The sequence below is a fragment of the Vanellus vanellus genome (genome assembly GCF_965231255.1).
Source record: "Vanellus vanellus genome assembly, chromosome: 19".
NCBI classification, from domain to species: domain Eukaryota; kingdom Metazoa; phylum Chordata; class Aves; order Charadriiformes; family Charadriidae; genus Vanellus; species Vanellus vanellus.
In genome coordinates, this window is record NC_138924.1 from 4,017,331 (window position 1) to 4,033,544 (window position 16,214).

At 46.3% G+C, this 16,214-nt stretch overlaps 1 protein-coding gene across 1 annotated transcript in view; it reads right to left on the reverse strand.

Annotated features, from left to right (window-relative positions):
* Positions 1-14,182, reverse strand: part of SPNS2 (SPNS lysolipid transporter 2, sphingosine-1-phosphate) — a gene marked incomplete at both ends in the record, with an annotated part of 140,387 nt that extends 126,205 nt beyond the window's left edge. The window contains one exon of the mRNA XM_082493036.1: positions 13,882-14,182. Within this exon, the coding sequence (XP_082349162.1) occupies positions 13,882-14,182 (301 nt within the window). The remainder of the gene's footprint in view (positions 1-13,881) is intronic.
* Positions 14,183-16,214: the final 2,032 nt, after the last annotated feature.

Here is a 16,214-nt window from a genome sequence, read left to right on the forward strand (position 1 = left end):
TACTCTAACAGTCCATCTAAGCATGGCCTCTCAGTCCCCGGCTCCAAAGGCAAAACCAAAACCTGGAGGAGAAGGAGGAAACGGCTCATCTGCCGAACACAATGTTCGGAAGTGCGAGGTGAACCCTCCTCACCAAAGCGAGATGAATGTTCCCACCCGAGCACAAAGAAAGGGTCCATATTTCATATATTTTCTATTGTTTGAGCTTGCTTCTACATAAGGAACTACATTTAGCAATCACCAATGGGAGATTTTCAGCAGCTAAAAAGATTAATGTTTTTAACTGTGGAATAGCAGAAGCAGCAAGGCAGGCTGCACCCGTTCCGTTCCACCAACGTTCTCCAATTCTGACACACAGATCCACCCTTCCATGGATACGGTCACCTCTGTAACAGCCACCAGTGAGACGTGCGACATACACTGCCCAAAGAACAACATCGCACGAAAATTATCCGCAATGAGGGGGCTGCAGCAACGAACCCAAAAGGAAACCAAATGCCACATTTTGCTGCTTAGTCTAAGCAGGGCTCGGGGAAAGCTCCGCCGCACAGTGCTGTCTCTGTGATTTTCAGTGATGGAAAGGGAGTGGATACAGAGCCTGCGTGGAATCAAACAGTTCTGGATTGAAACAAGTGAATACTTTGAAGTGTATGATATTTAAAGGAGGCGGCTTCACGACATAAGGAAATATCCCGTAGGTAGTGACGGAGGCGGTGCTTTCAAATTCCCACATTGAAAAAAAGCGTTGGTTTGTCTCCGAGGGGTTCAGCAGACGGTGGTGGAAGGACTTGAGCCGAGCAGGCAGAGCCAGCAGGTCTGGCAGCCCACGGCCCTTTCCCACCGGCGCGCTGCCGCACGTGGCTCCCACCAGGCGAAGCGCAGCCCCGACGGCAGAGGTGCCGGGCAGACGCGGTCCCGCGCGGGGAAAGGCGACAGCCCTGCACCCCGGCGAAGGCGCAGCGCCCAGAAGATCTGAATAGAAACAGCGAGGGAGGCTTTACCAACCTACAGCGGGTTTCAAATAGAGGTCTGCAGTGTTCCACGAGCGACTGCTACCGTCTCGAATGACCCCGCATCCTTGCGCGGCTCTCACCCCGCACCAACTGCTGCTGATTTGGGTCGCTGCCTTTCTTTATGCATTTAACAGAAACCTCCTAACACTGCCCTTTCTGGCTTTCGTTATAGCTCTGAAAGCACTCTTCAGCCGGACCCTGTAAAAATATAATGCAGAGTGTTTATGGACAAAGACAAGCTTTAGAAGACTGGCAAGGAATTAAGCATCCTTAAAACTATTAATTGAGGTGGAAAGAACAGGGAACGCTTATCAGCACAGGCTGCTGGCACACCAGGTCATGGCAGCAGCCAGCAACGGCAGGTGCAAACGATGCAATCCGCGGGCAGATTCTAGAGGGACAGCTTTCTAACAGAGGAGCTCTTCTCCGCTGGGGCCGGTGCCGCTGTTTAATTCGATTAGACACAAGCGAGAGCCTGGGGGAGGCAGAGAAGGGGAGGAGGAGGAGGGAGGACCCTCTCAGCACCCAGCGCGGACCCTACGGGGCGCGTGCAGCTGCAGCCACGCGGCGGGGGCTCTGCGCAGCGGTCCCCAGCAAAATTACAGGGGCATCAGACAGCTGACATGGCACGATCCTCCGGTAGACAAAAAAAAAAAAAAGATTACTTGCTTTCCCCTCAGCAAACCACATGCCGCATAGCAATTTGGGCTGGAAAGATGCTATCCCAGATTTAAAGGGAAACTAATGTGTTAAAGGAAACACATCGTAGGGCAGGACTGACACTCCGTCCCCAACGGTTGCAGGTGCTGCACTCTCTCAGCTCATCACCCAGTCTTTTACCACCTGGCTTTTTAAGAGCTGCCAAGAGACTCTTTTCTAACCATAACTTGTAACCTAAAAGTACCCAAAGTGTGCTTTTGCTTCCCTCTAGCCCTGAAACCCTATAGAAGTCCCCGGGGGACTGTTTCTTTAAAAGACAGAATGATTCAGTCTCTATCGCTTTCTGGGTTAAAAGGGAAAAAACCCAAAACAAAAATCCCACCAGAGTCTAGAATCAGGTCCTCCAGACTAAGCACAAGAACGTCACTACAGAAAATTGCTCTTGTTGAGATATTTAGGTACAATTTATTTTTTTTTTTAACCTACCTTAAAATTGTCATGACACTACCTACCGGAGTCTAAATTATACTTTCAAAATTATACGTATTAATACCTAAAGTGTGTTATTATAAAGCAGCAGATATATTTTAGAAACACCATACTTGGAAACCTAGTTTTTAAAATAGAAACTTTGTGCATGACTCTAAGATCCGTATTTTAGGTCTCCTGTTTTTCCAACTCAATAGTAGGAGAGTCAAATAGAGTCCACATGCTCGAATGGGAGCTGCAAACAGTCATCTTCTGTATTATGTCAATGGCATTGATTAAAAACAAACAAACAAACCAAAAAAAAAAAAAGGCAAACCTTACTCCTGCAGAACAAAAGAAACCCCTGAAAACAGTGGAAAAACTGTACTGCTAATAAATTTTCTTCTTACCAGCTTCCTTCACTAAAGCCAAACTCATACAAGCAAAAAGTTTTATGTCTTCGTTTTAATATACCAAGAAAACCGAAGCAGTGAAAAATAGTGCATTTGCCAGCCAAAAGCGTGATTAAACGAAATTTACAAACAGCTTAATTATCAGATTGGTGATTTAAATCCACTAACTAGAGAGGTCCACACCGTGGCTGACCCTGCCTGCTGTTTTCTGGCAGTCTCTGCACAGGGACCAGAGGCTGAATGTCCACGAGCATCCGGACAATCCCAACTCTCCCACTGCCGGGCTTGTTCTGCGTACACAAACCTCTCGCCACGGACCAAATCGCGCAGGACATCTCTCCCGCTCGAGACTGAAGCAGTTTGCACTTCAGTTGCACGAGTCTTCGAGTGAATCAACCCAAACATCGGCAGGTTACAACGTCCAGCAGTTCCTAAATGGCAATGAACATCTTTCCTATTGCCCTAGAAAACGTGAAGGGGTAGGATAATAGAACTTGACTGAATGGGATTGAGTCGGATTGAAACCTCTCTCCGGCCACTCACGTAACTTGGGTTTTTATTCAAACATCAGCTCTACCGCTAATTTTTTCTTGTTAAGTAAAGTGGCTTTCAGCAATGCGAGTGATTTAAATGTACACTTGTGAAGCAAATGTAAGCTCGCAATGATGTACAGAGTTTGACATTTATACCATTCTATATTTTTTAACATAATATGACTACAGAAGCATTACTAATTTTGAGTCACTTCCAAATGAGGAAAAGATATTTAACAGGAACAATGAAATGCAGAGCAAAAGTGATTTACTTCTCTCTTCTTCAGCTACTTTTGCAATCCCTCTCGATCCACAGTCCAAAACCCTGATAATTTTGGTAGCTTTGAAATAACTTAAAGCACACCCATGGCACCTTGAGTAGCTGCCAAAAATATGCCTTAATATCACACGCATCTTAGCACACCTTTAAGGACAAAGGTAATTTTAACCCTACTCGAAAAAGTGTTTTAGCTTCTAGGAGCTCTACTGAATCATGACATGAGAGACAAAGAACCTCTGGAAGGGCACTACGCAGTGACTCAACGAACGTGTTTTCACTAGAAATAACCTCCGAGAAGCGCAGCTCTTCTCCCTCCACTGTATCTGCAACTTTTGAGACACGCAGGTTCAGAAAGATGCCCTACTCCTCCAGTGCCCCCAACCCCAGCGACTTCAGAATTGAACCCAAAACTTAATTTAAATAGTGAAAGGTCTACCCAATTTCACGGGTGTTAAGACACATCTAAAACAGCACGCCAGCTTCCAAAACTGGTGACACATCTAAGCTTACAAAATAACCGCAAGCGATATCCTTTATGCCAAACTGGAATTTGCCAACATGTAAGACAGTGCAAATTATGACTACCTAAAAATACTTATTTTATGAAGGAAATAGCAAGTGACCCGACACTTCAGCAGTTCTACCAAGACCCTGCTACAATGAAATAGGCAAGAGAAGCAAACTCATTAATTTTATTGCTTTTTTCGGCACTTCTGTACAGTTCAAAGTACAGCCCAGAACGGGCACACACACAGCAGTACGTGCTAGGGAAGCGTTGCAAACTGCTCAGGAGCATCCAGCACCTGCATACGTATAAAAAGTAGATTAAATGAACACTGAAGTAAACGAAATATAGTCAGTTATTCCCCCAACAGGGAAGAAATGCTGTTGGGGAGAAAGGCAGGGAGGAAGGGCAGAGCACACACTGAGTGTGGAGTGCTAGCGGTGAGTGCCCAACCTTTGGCCAGAATTAGCACCCAACCACCTCCCGTTCTGACCAGTGACTCAAGGTTTTTCATTAGGGATTGTGCAATTAATTATGCAGCCTGTCTGCAACCACAGATGAACAAAAACACCGGGATTCCTCTCATTTAGAGAAAAAAGAAAAAAAAATATATCTCCCTTGCCTTAATACCAGTTGGGAATAAAATACACAAACACACTCTTTAGTGCCCCAACACCATGGCTTAATTGATCATCAGAAGCTCAGGAACCTCAGCACATTGGTGTTACGGTCAAAAAATCAATGACTAGAAACCAACACCTTTGTATTTTCCATATCTGGTTATGGGAAAGTCATCACGGAGAGATCAATGTTCGCCCTTCCAAGCACTATTACCCAGGTACTTTGTTTGGTATTTCTGAGTTACAAGTTCCTCAAAAATTGCAAAGGAAAAAAAAAAAAAAAGTCTCATCTGCTAATACTATCACATTTCCTTGCTTTTCGTCCTCCTCTTTCTCTTCCCCATCAGAGAAGGAACTAACACATCCAAGACGGAGCCGATCAGGAACCGTCAGTTTTAATCAGAGCACCGTAGCTGTCAGTCACCGGTGGCCCTTGGGTATTTTGTTTCCTGAATATATGAGAGATTGTTACCCTGAGAGTTAGTCAGCATTTCTGGCTGCCAGACGGAAATAACAAGACTATTATAAATGTTTTAATATTAGTATAGCTGCAACAGTATTTGTGTTCCATGAGCTTAACACACGAGCGCGTGCAATGGCCACTCTTTATGAGCCACACAGGTGCATTCGGTAAAAATGAAGAAATCATTTTTCCTTATTGCACAGTTTCTTTCCTAACGTACCCAACATTTATGAATAGTGTTTCAATTCTATATTAATTATTATTTAGCACTGACAGTACGCCTGGAACTGCACAAAATTAGTCCCTGCCCCGAAAGTGCTTAAGCAGCCCTGATTCAGTGTCCCGTAACCAACATTTCACAGACCAGCCTGTGCGGGGACCAAAGCCCGGACAGCAGCGCACCTTGGTCAGCTGAGGTCCCACCAAATTATTTAACTCCTGCTGCTCGGGACAGCCAAGCCACAGTGGGTCTAGCTGGGATAAAGTTTACCAGCATAAGCCTGTTGGAGAAAACCACCCAACGCTAAAGGCAACGGAAAAACAAGAATCCAGTATTTTATGCACAGCAAGGGCACGGGGTGGTTTTTTAAACTTCCCAGACTGCACACCTGGTAGCAGAACTGTGCTCCAGCGACTATATACACCAGCATAAAGGCCAACCGTCCACGGTCATCACCACAACTCAGGCGCAGATCAGGCAACAGAGAGGTGACAGGCAGAGAGACCTGAAAATTGCAGATCAACAACAGGGCAAGTGTCCCCCTTTCAGATCTGTGCTGCTCTGCTGGCGGGCTCTCCCGAAGGATCGCTGCTCTGAGATGAGAATACGCAGAGAGAGCAGCTCGTCACATCCCAGGAGCCCAAGTTAACCTTCGGGCAGGTTTCATTCAAGCCCTGCGGCCTTCACGCGGACAGAAGTCCTGTCGCCCCTGTCAGTTCACCCACTCTTGTTGTTTTCCACATTGCCAAGAACACAGGGCTCACGTTCTAAGACAATAATGACATGTTTTTAATACAAATAAAGAAAATGGGGAGCTATGAAACAAATAATTAACTGTGTGCTGTTATTTACATAATTATTGGCAGAAGCCTGAACAAGGAGTAAAATGGATTACTGCAGTTTTGGTTCAATGCAGCCTTAAAATAAAATAAAAAAACAAACAAACAAAAAAAAAAAACCCAAAAAAACAACTGAACCAACGGACATCACATGCCAAGGCTGAAAGGATTTTCATTCCAGCATGTGGCTCCCTCGCTCTGCCAGCCAAGCTCTGAGCTGCTACTGCAGCTATTCTCCGGGTAAACCCTGATCTTTTCCCTCTGCTGTTCTGTTCAGCCACTGCAGTTGCCAGCAGAAGTATAGGAAAGGTATTAAAAAAAAAAAAAAATAGGAGATAATATTGTTCACCAACAACATAACCCTAGTATGTTCATATCGCTGAAGCCTGAATTTAGGTCTGGCAAGGCACGAAGCTGAGTTTTTCTTGTGTTGCTCTCCCTTCTCTTCAACTAAAATCGCTGTGATTTCAGTTGTGGTAAGATCAGCAGTTCTAGAGAAGGATGATTGATATTTATTCCCTCAAAAACAGAAGTACAGAATAGGTGGGAGCAGCTACGTTGCTCTCACGACATTATTGCTGTCGAGAAGGATCAGCCTGACAGAAGAACTCAACGCCTTACTCTGCCGTTTCATATTTTGAGAGATAACACGGTGGTTCCCAACCATGCCTGGCATGGTGGCTTTCACATGAAGCAGCATCATGAAGTGTGGAAAGAGACCACCAGAAGGTCCTGAACAGCTCATTCAAGAGCCTTCAAAAGAAACCTTCAGCCACTCCTGACTGGCAACAGGTCCAAAGGAACGACCTCAAAAGTGATGGATTCTACATCCCTTCAGTCATCCAGGATCCCTTAACGTTCTCACTTTCCTGATTATTTATACTGTTGTAAAACCAGAAGCACGGAAATCAGTGTTCCCTGCCTTTCACTTCCTTTCCCTGCAACCCTACAGAAATAGCCGGGTTACATCAGACAGAAACACCCACAAAATAACAATGAAAACAGATGTGTCAAAAAAAGAAAAAAATGTGTATGCGATGCCTGCTGTGCGTGCCGATTCTAAGTAAAGTACTTGTCCAGTCTATGAATAGCACGGTGAACTATTTTAATAGTACCAAACCCAAAGGGAGGTTCTAGTAGTTAAGAGCTCAGAACTAAGGGTATGGGCTTGGGGGTTTGCTGTGGGGTTTTTGTTGTTGTTGTTTGGGTTTTGGTTGGGTTTGGTTTTTTGCCTGTACCTGTCTCATATCTGCTTCTTGACTTTCAGACCAGTTCACCAAAAATGCAATTTTCAAGAGAGATCCATGCCAAGTTCTGTACCCAAACTTCTCTAGAAACCACCAGTTGTTGTTCACCAGACTTACACCTCTCTGGCCTTTAAGCCGAAGCCCACTTTGCTCAACTCCCATCAACTTCCATGGCCCCTTAGGCACGTCACAGGTCCTTTGTAGAACTCATTTCAAACATATGTTATTTTTTTCTAGAACACTCAACACCCTATATCCATAGTACCAATTTCCAGAGAACTCTCTCAACCACCAGAAGGGTGTCATCCTCCATCATCCATCTTCAACAGACATCTTCACACTTTCTCCTGTGATGCTCATCATATTTGGTAGATGCTCTCTGTAAAAACTTGATGAAAGCTACCGTTGTCTTCCCTCAAATCCCTCCTCAGTCTTTGGACACACTGCCTACCAAATAAGTCATATCTGCTGATCTCCTCGGGCCCCTTACGCTAACCAATACTGTCTCTTGTGCCCTTCCAGACTCTCCCATCCATAGCCTACAGGTTTCTATTATCTCTTGATCTATATGGATTATAAGTACCTTGGGTGCACCTTCTGATTCAGTAGAAGCTGCACAATGATGTCCTGGTTTACAATACACATAAAGCAATGATGATGCGAACAGGCAACTCAGCAGGAGTTCTGATCTCTGAATTTCCTAATTTCCCATCCGTAAAATAAAACTATGCTTTCCCACTGAATCTCCTGAATAGGTACCATCGGCCTTTATTAACAATTACAAGGATTCTCAAGACCTTTACAAACCTTATTTCATTCAGGCAAGACATTATAACACCTTTCAATCACAAGTTCCTTGGCACTTGAAAGCCCACACAAGGGCTATGGGATTTCAAATTAGGGGAAAAGTCAACAGCTTTTAAGAACATCTGTTGAACTTAGTAGCCCACCACACTACCTAATTTGCAGCTTATTTGCCTCTGATGTACAGTCTACCAGAAACAATAAAGAATAAACATATAATAAATAGGAACAACTAAAACCAAGTTGACTGATGGAATTCAACCCTATTACAGCTTGGCACAGTATTGGAAAAGTCCTGAAGGAATGAATACAGAATTCCCACACTTTTGACCAGAGAAGCTTCTCCACACAGCTTCTGATATTGACAGTCTCTGAGATCAAGGGACTAGTAAGATCCTCACATTATTTTTAAGGACACACTCAATATTTATGAGGATCTTAACTCCATGTAATAAAGGCCACATTTGCTGGCTGTGATGACTTGGATGCTTTGGGGATAAAATTAATCAACATGCATGAAAGAGGATCTCAGAGTCAAACAGGAAAATCTGCACATAATAACAAAGATAGTAACTATCTGGCAAACCTACATCACAAGGAAGAAAAATACTATGATTAAACATAATAAGATTTCACTTGAAATGTAAAATACTCTGGAACGAATCCTGCCAAGTCGCGTAAGAACGGGCAAACAGGAAGCTGCTGACTATACAATAAAGCCCATCACACCGGGAAAACACAATGTCGGAGAACTAGATGTTACTACACAGTCCTTGTTGCTGTGCCACAGAGTGCTTTCTGTCGCCTGCTTTTGAAGTGCGTGAGGTTCAGTCCTCCTAGCTTTTGCTCACAGTGCAGTGCTGCTTGAATTTGGAGCTGGTAACAGGTACCTATTGTCTGGGCACTACATTGTCTCCTTTTTGCAAATTCTCACATGCGCGAGCCAGTGGCACTGCTGGCTCAAGTAGGCTCTGTCAATATTCTTTTCTAATATTTTCCAATATTATACTCCTTCCACAGCTGAGTCCTCGGTTGATATTAGCTCAACAAGAGACAAAAAAATGAAGAGCCTGCACTGCCACTTAATGGTTTCCTCCCTGAAACTATAAGCATGGAGCATAGTCAGGTTACAACGGGTACAAGGGGCTCACTCTATGCCATTACATATATGACATCTCAGCCTGCATGAAGATCATTCCGTATGGAACACGCTACGAGGTAATATATTACTATCACAAATGTGAGTTCACAAATAAAAAGAAGCAGTTTTGGCTTATAAAGTCTTGAACGTCTTTGCACCTGAGACTTAGTGTTGAACCTTTCCTAACCCTTCGGTTATAGCTTGTACTACATAGTTTTAAACTTGACTTTCAACTTTCAGTAATCATTTGCATGCATGTATCTTCAAAGAATGGTATTTGATTTGCAACTATGTGTTGTAATGAGAGGCTAATTAACACAAATATGGTTATTAGCAAGTTACAGACATATACAGGACAAAAACAGCAGGCCAAAGCCTATGGCGTACTGTGTCACAGGGATACTGAACCTCACAGATCAACTTATACCAGCCAAGACTCTGCCACCAACTACATTACCACAGGCAAATCCCCAACACTCTACAACTCTGCTTCCCCTTCTGTAGTGGGATAGTAAGGCTCATTTACTTTGCTGGGTAGTTCTCCAGCTTAATTAAATCATTACCTTTAAATTAAAGGCACTACAGAAATGCCAGGAAGTAGCATCTGAATTAGAAGGTGGAGGTGACACCCTAATGAAGCAAGACTATTTTCATCGTCAACAGCAGGCATAGTAAAAGGTCATCCATGGCATAATTGTGAAACCACATTCCAAGCATCTGAAGGTAAGATGACTTTTCCCAAAACTTCATTAAGGAAGAAGGTATGTCCCAGCATCACCAGATGGCTGAACTGCTGTAGTTTCACAGGTAATCTACAATGGTTTCATTACTGCTACTTTTCCCTTTTCCTTACTCTTTGCTTTCCTAATAGCAGCAAAATATCACAGCTCTTGAAAGAATGTTTTTTCCACAGGCAACTGTTTTCAGCACGATCAAAGCCCTATTAAGAAAATTGCAGAGGATCATTTCCCTGCAAGTCAGTAATGTTCAGCACAGAGTTTTCAACCTTTTCTTCAGAAGAGCCACGGTAGAGGCCCTCCTACGTTTTGTCTGGCACAGCTTCTCCCAAATATCATTATATTTTAACATACACCACACACACTGGAAATTTCCAACTCTGCGTAAACATAAGGACATTATTGAAAGATTCCGCTATTACTGCGCAGGCTTTTTACTTTTAAAGTATTGGAAGAAACTTATTCTTAAAGCACAAGAAGCAGGCCAGGCCTCAGTGGAGGCCCGGTTTCGTCCCAAAAGAGCTGCAACACAGTGGCAGGTGTGAAGCTGTAGATGTCCTGTACCTCAGAAACTGTGCTCGAGTTCTGCCGTGGAACATCCCAGATACCAAAAGGCACATCCCATCCTAAACTCACTTAATCCCTCCTGGGAAGTCATTAAACCCAAACTAGGGAAACAGGCAGTGACTTCCTTGTTTCTCGCACCTGAAAAAAGATTACCCACGAACAACTCATTATACACAGTGTCTTTGTATCCAGAGTGTAAACACCAAGGAATACCATGTTTGCTCTTTACTTTTTAGCAACACAAAAGCATTTGCTTTTTACTTTTAGGAGCAAGATGTGCTGTAGGAGAGGTCAGCCTGGTTCCTTCTATTACCCAGATCTCCTTGCATCAACTGCATGCAGATTATCTAGCTTCTGGGCAGTTATGTTAGAAAATAGTAGAAGACACCCAGGGAATTACATTTGCAACAAAGACCTCCATATACGATCTTTTTTTCTAGTGACTAAATACATACTTGCATATGCTTATTATATATACACACACTAAATATATACTTGTGTTTGTGACCAGGAAGACTAAAATGGTTGCAACCAAGTTTTCAAGTAAGATAAAAGATGTACTTGTAGTATCGTGCCCATGAAACTGGATTCTCTGTTCACTTGTGTCTGTCTGTCAGCTGCCTACTAATTGCTTTTGAGTCCACTGACCTGCTTCTGACTAAATTTGACAGCAGGAAGAAGTCCCAAAGCTCCCAACACTTTCATTTAAAAAAAAAAATAATGGTTGGGCAGAGGAGCAACTCTTATAAGACAAGAAGATAAAGGTTAATGACAAAGGTCAAGTCTTATTTGACGTTAGAGAACCCACAGGAGGGATCACCCTAGAGACACAAATCCTCAGGAACCAGTTTCCATTGGGGCTGCTGCTCTTCTAACACTTGTTTCAAATAGAGCTGGAACCAGAAATTAATTCCAGTTCTCACAACAGTTCACTGGCCTTAGGTAAATCATAACTTCTGATGCTACTTCCCCTGCCATAACGTGGCTAGTGTTAAACTCCCTTATTACGTTGCTGCAACAATTCATATTTGAAATGTACTTTGAAGGTCTGAAGAGCTGTATTCACTAATTATTACCTGTCTTGAGACATGAGCTGAATATTCAAAGTGCTAGCTTGATTCATATGCAAGTGCACGTCACATAAGCATATGGTATGCACTAAGACTCAAAATATAAAAGCAAAGATTGCTTTTAACGAAGGATTTATAATGAAGTCAGTTTTGAGCTCAAAACACATCATTTTTATTACTGCAGCTCTTCCATTAGACAGGACTTAAACTATTCCTTGTTTTGGATTAGCACTTTATGAAATGCCAGTTTGAAAAATAAATACGAGTTGACAGAAGGCGAAAAGATCATGCGAAATTTGATTCTGTCCCTAAAGGAAAGTCTGATGTCTGAGATTTTAAACCTCTGATATCAAGCTGAAAGCTAACAGATAAGTTCCACAGTTACTGGGCACTGCAAAACCAGAGCTTCTCCTAGAAACACTGGCAATCGTAGCACTGGGACTGGCAGTGCTACAGCACAGCCAGCGGGCATCTTCATCCTCTGGTCAGGCACTTTCCAGCCTTCCCAGAAACGAAGATGCTTCTGCCCTCCTTTGCCAGAGCATCCCACGCCTTCTGTTCTTGCAGGCAGAAAAATCAGATGATAAAGGTCTTGTTGAAAGTACTAGAGCAAATAGGTGGAGCAAGATAATGCTTTACTTAAAAAAAAAAAAATAATTAACAAGTAGACTGAGTGTGCATGAGGCGGAGGATAGCTTCCTGAAAAAGAAACTTCCCATGCATTAAAGGAAAATGGTGCTTTGTGGTAAGTCTATTTACTAGCGAGATTCCTGTTTGAGGGTGAGGGAGTCAACTACAATTTCCTTCAGTAATATCAGCTCAACCTTCTATCCTCAAGCTTCCTCCTGTAACATACTGACTACCAACCGAGTACTCAGTACTTCCCAACACTGGCCTTTAGGCTTCCTGAAGGAGCAAACTCCATCTAAAAATAATAATAATAAAAAAGCCCCAACGGTGTCAGTTCTGTTTTCCTTCTAATCCTCCCCATCTCCCTACCCCAGACAAAACAAAGCCAACCTGGCCAACTTATTCTGACAACAGCCCCTAGATTTACGTCCCTTGCGCTCTACTACTGCCCTACAAACATACATTATTTTAATGTAGCATAAACAAATACCTGATTTGTTTAACAGCACATTGAGTCCTAGTGATTAAAACGTGTATATGCATAGAGCGAAATTTATACGTGCACAAACCCCTTTATAAGCTCTAAAGATAAAATTATCAGTATTGCCAAACACAGAATATGCATTCTACTTTAATTACATGAGACAGTTGAATACCAACAAGCCTGCTTCGTTTCTAATTAGAAAAACTTCAGTAATCATTTTCTTCCCCGCTGTTATTGCCTGACAAGAATAAATGAGGAGTCCCCTCCAGGGACTGTACAGTAAACACACCCCAACACACGGTTCTTTCAGGGCTGAGCTTCCCGGTGGCGGCAGTCACCGGGGCACACCGTGCCTTCCCCCCGCCCCGGTGAAACGCATCCGTCGGGGAGTGCGTGATTTTAAAAGGTTTACCCCCAGAAAAAAAAAAAAAAAAAAAAAACAAAACACAACAACAACCAAAAAACCAACAACAAAAAACACAAACACAAACAAAACAAAACAAACCAGCGGCTTTTCCCTGCGGCTGCCTTGGCCGCTCCTCCCGCGCATCGCCCCAGCCGCGACCCGGCGGCTCTGCTGTCACCCGCTCGGTGACAGGGACCCCCCCGACTCCTCCGGCCGGAGGGACCCCGCACAAAGCCGAGGGGACGGACATGCTCCGGCGCTGTGTTCACCCACGGGAAGGGACGAGCGCCATCGCTTTTACACACACACACACCCCCCCCCCCGGCAGCGCGGCACCTGTCCCCGCAGCCCCGACACTACCGATAACGCCCCCCCCCCCCCCCTCCCCGCAGGACCCCACGGAGCGACCCCCGCCTCTGCCAGCCCTGCCCGGCACCGCTCCTCTCCCCCCCCCCCCCAAAAAAAAAAAAAAAAAAGAAAACACCTACTCCGCCACCGAGCCCGGACAAACAAAGGACACCTCCTTTTATTTTTCCATAAAATTCCAACCGGAGGACAATACCGGAGGTGCTGCACAACGGGCACCGGCCGCAGCCGGCCACACCGCATCCCCACCGCCCGCTTACTCCAGCCCGGGCACGGCCAACCGGAGCCCCTCATAATCCCCCGCCCCGGCTCCCGGCCGCCGAGCCCCGCTGCTCCCCGCCCCCCCGGGACCGCGGCTGTCCCCACCTCCCGCCGCAGCGGGGAGGGCGGCGGACGGAGCGGGGGGTGCCCTCACCTGCCACCGTGTACCGGTCCAGGTAGTTGAGCACGTTGCCCACGCTGAGGATACCGGCGGCCGCCACACGGGCCCGGCCGAGGCTCGGCGCCTTGTGGCGGGCGGCCGGGCGGTCGGAGTGCTTGCCGGCGACTGGCGGGTTCATCCTGCCGGACAGGGTCTGCACCTCGCCCTCGGCGCCCCGGCCGCAGCAGCCCCGTTCGCCGCCGCCGTCCTCCTCCTCCTCCTCGTCGCCGGCTCGGAGCCGCCCGCCGCAGCCCGGGCTGCTGCCGGAGGAGCCGTCGCTTTCCAGGCACATCATGGGCAACCGCGGCGCGCAGGAGCCGGCGCGGAGTGACCGCCGGTGCGCGCTCAGCGCCGCATCATCCCGCCGCCGCCGCCTGCGGGACCGGCCGCCGCCGCCGCCTCTGACAGCTGCCCGGGGCGGGGCGAGGCCCGGCGCACGCTCCGCCCCCGCGCGGCCCGCCCCGCCCCAACGGCCGCGCGCAGCCGCTCGCGCCCCGCCCAGCCCCGGCAGGGGTCTCCTCAGCCCGCCCCGCCCCCCCCCCCCCCCCCCCCCCCCGTCTCCTCAGCCCGCCTCAGGCAGCGCCTCAGGGCCGGGGCTGACCCACTCGGCCTCGACGGCGCGGCGGGACGAAGCGATCCGTTCCTTTTACCTGGGGTTTATTGTTCTGCAGTACGCTGTGGAACGCGTATGATGGGCAGATCGGGTGTAGTTAGCTGGCGAAAAAAATTACCCAAGAAAAACACAGGATGCGAGGCCATGCCAATGGTGGCTTGTATCCACCACCAAACTCCACCGGCCCACCCTCAGATCTGTTTTCAAGGACAAACCCGTCCAATAAACAACAACAACAACAACAACAACAAAAGTCTCCTTGCCTGCTTTTCAACTCCCAGAACTGTCTGCAGACGGCCTCTGGCTGGGGAGGGCTGGTGTGAGGCAGCACGATGGCAGCCACAGAGCAGCTTCCCTCAGGAGCGACCCACAGCTTCAAAGGAGGCAAGATTGCTCCAAAATTCCCCCTGCTAAAGCAGTTTCGTCCTGCTCTCTCTAAGGTTCCACCTTTGAGCTAAGAACGGCCAAAAGAAATTCCATTTCAAAAGGAGAAGTCTTCAAAGAGATAAAAGTGTTCACAACCAGAGCGGCTCCAGCCTGTCGTACCTGTAGTAAAACTACAAAAGCTAACTAAAAACAGAGAAATATAATAACTGCTAGAGAGGTAACCCGCACTTGTCCAAGAACAGCAGGTTACGATTTTGGATTTCTCGGAGTTTGTTGATCTCGCCTACGAAACTGTATCATGACTAAAGCCTTTGTCTCCAGGATATGCATTTAAACAAAACCCCCGTCACCCACCTCCGGGGAAACCGGGAGTTACTCACGGCACAAGGCAGTGTGTGTGTGCTCAGCACACCTGGCTGGCTCACACCCTCCCGGCACAGCCCACACCCACCACACCAGGGACCGACTGTGCCGGCAACCGGGTGAGATACTGCAAAAGGAACCCCCGGCACGGCATGCTACAGGTGGAAAGGGCACTTTCTGGTGAGTCAGCGTGCCATTCAGCGCTGTTGGAGCAGTGCGCCGTTGAGGAAAGCAGCAAGCACCATTTCTGATGACACACGACACTCCCAAAATGTGGTAAAGTGACATTTTTATGTTGAGAATAGGTATGCACACATGTTCCGGAGCTAGTTTCGGTAACAGAAACAACATAGCTGGATTAGTATAGGATAACCTTCTGGTTGACTTGTCCAAGTCTAGGGAATCATTTTTTACTCCATAGCAGCATCTGCAGTTCAGATGTGACCGACATGGTAAACTGCTTCTTCACATTCCCACTCATTTCAGAATTTCCAGAATTACTGGTGTACACTAAATGTAGTCAAGTGACAGTGCTCACCAGAATATTCTATAGCCTGAAAAGGCAAAAGCAGGGTAGAACTGGGGGGGGAGGGGGGGGGGGCGCGAAAAAAAAGAAAAGAGTGAAATAGCTTCACAAAGACCACATAGCTTGGCCAGCAGCGGGGGCAAAACCTGCGCACCAAGTTAGACATATCAGGCACAAAACGCAGCTGAACTACAGGTGCAAGGAGTTCCACAGAGGCCAGCCAAAGAATCCAGGAACCCTCAAATGTGTATGGTCTGCTCCAAAGTCTATTCCACTCTTTTTTCACTGCTTGGGCTACCCCTGGGCTTTGCACACAGAAAAATGTTCAGAAGATGTTAACGAAATTAAAAGGTAAGGCACAATTAAAGACTTTAGTCTTACAGATCAAATAGTTCCCCTGAAAGCAACTAAACAAGCACAGTTTTCTTAAGAAACAGA